The sequence below is a fragment of the Austrofundulus limnaeus genome, unplaced genomic scaffold, assembly GCF_001266775.1.
Source record: "Austrofundulus limnaeus strain Quisiro unplaced genomic scaffold, Austrofundulus_limnaeus-1.0 Scaffold401, whole genome shotgun sequence".
Classification (NCBI taxonomy): domain Eukaryota; kingdom Metazoa; phylum Chordata; class Actinopteri; order Cyprinodontiformes; family Rivulidae; genus Austrofundulus; species Austrofundulus limnaeus.
This window is the reverse complement of record NW_013952803.1, coordinates 446565-448524: the sequence shown is the minus strand read 5'-3', so window position 1 is coordinate 448524 and position 1960 is coordinate 446565. Positions and strand designations below refer to the sequence as shown.

The window sequence follows — 1960 nt, the reverse complement described above, 5'->3', positions numbered from 1 at the left end:
GAAGGCGTGTCAGGGGAGGTGCCTTACCTGCGCTCAGTTCCACGTTAATTGTGATGTACAAAAGCAATGTGTGTGGATTCAGGCGTACACAAGGTTTGATACATCTGGATTTTTTTGTGCGTACACCGTTTTCTGGATTTGACCGTACGTCAGGTTTCAGTAAGAAATCCACRCAAGTCTTTGTACATGAGGCCCCAGGATATTTTTATTACTTTCTGAAGCATGCCAATACAACTGATTCTCAAAATTACAATATACCATATGGTAGGTGTCTACACAGGCGGAACATGTTTTTATGGYGTGGAGGTTTAGCATAATGCAGCAAAGCTAACTACAGCAGACGTACTAAATCATAAGTTCCAGCACTAACATTTCTTTACTGGAATAAAAGTGATGGCAGCAGATTCTTGACGTTGTCGTTGTCTGATCTTGCGGTTGATGTATCCAAGCCCGACTCGCCGACGTTCGGCCATCAACTCCTCCGTTTGAGCTCCTTCGTATTTCCTGAATTTTTGAGATGTTGTGAAAACTGCACTTTGCCGAACCATCGGAACTTTTGGAACATCCGTTCACACGATATGAAACTGCCAGCTTTGCAAAAAAAAATTTTTTTTGATTAAAAATAAGATAATTAAAAAAAATCTTCTTGATAATCTAACACACTCAGCCGTATGTAATGTGAGTTCTGCCTTCACACAGGGCAGTTTTGGCCAGAAATACCCGGAAATATTACGTCACAAGGGAACTATATATTCTGAGCTCTCAGAGATGCTGAGGTCGTCTGACTGAGTCAAAACCTACGTTTGGCTGTAGGTGGTGTCTGCCCTCTCCTGTCTGATGCTAGGAGCGTTGTTTATATAAAAAAAAAACAACATTTTGTAGATCATGTGCCATGTATAGAAAGTTAAACCATCTCCGGTCTGCAGGTTGTCATTAACCTCTGACATCAACAGAACGCTCTCCTCCACACAGCTGTTGCAAACTGGATTAGTTGGTTTTGGACCAGTCTTGGTTGTGCATGAAAATCCCAACAGATCAGCTGTTTCTGAAATACTCGGACCAACAATCATAAAACTTTCAAAGTCTTTGAAACCCTCTTTATTGATCGTTCTGCTGCTTATTTGAACCTCGGCGACTCGTCCTCACAGCATCTACAGCTCTGCAACGTGACTGGCTGGTTGTCCATTTGTGCTAACGAGCAGCTGAGCCTGTGGATGACTGAATATTTAACCTTTCATTATTCCTGTGATGTAACAAAGACTGTAACTGTTCAGTGATTGTGTTCCAGTTGTTTCACAGATGTTTACAACACACACACACACACACACACAAATCAACACAATCTACACACTGAATACCTTTGTGTTTTAGTCATTATGTAGTTTTATTCACTGTTTTCTCTTTGTGTGTGTGAAAACCAGCCTGTCAGTGTTCTGGTCCAGGCTGTCTGGACGGATCATGTGACCTGATAACTGGCAGTGGAATATGTCGAAGTGGTTTTCATGGTTACCAGTGTGATCAGTGTGCTCCTGGTTACTTCAACTACCCTCTGTGTCAGCGTGAGTCACCTTCTGTGTCTGTGTTTGTTAAGAGTTATCTAACACCACCTGTGGTCAAAACACTCGACACCCTCTTCAAAACCACCACACCACGTTACTGAACATCCTGCTCACTGGCTCCAAACCTTATATAGTTAAACAATTAATCTAATATGTTTTAGTATAACTCGTTTAATTTATTGTAGCTTGTTAAGATGAAAAACATCTTGAGGTTTAACTCAGCTGTCAGAGTAAATGTTTTACAGATGAATTACTATTTAAAGAGTAACTTACCCCAAAATTAACTTTTTTTAGCTGATAAACTGTCAAGAATGTGTCTAAAATGTTATATAGTACTGTTTCTGTGCTAATTTTGATGTTTTTGTGTGTATTTGTTCAAATCTGTAATATTTGGTCTGAAA

At 40.1% G+C, this 1960-nt stretch overlaps 1 protein-coding gene across 1 annotated transcript in view; it reads left to right on the top strand.

Annotated features, from left to right (window-relative positions):
* The window catches only part of LOC106528741 (laminin subunit alpha-5), a gene marked incomplete in the record, with an annotated part of 162169 nt that overhangs the window by 98344 nt on the left and 61865 nt on the right, over positions 1-1960 (top strand). The window contains 1 exon segment of the mRNA XM_014023988.1: positions 1422-1559. Coding sequence (XP_013879442.1) covers positions 1422-1559 — 138 coding nt within the window.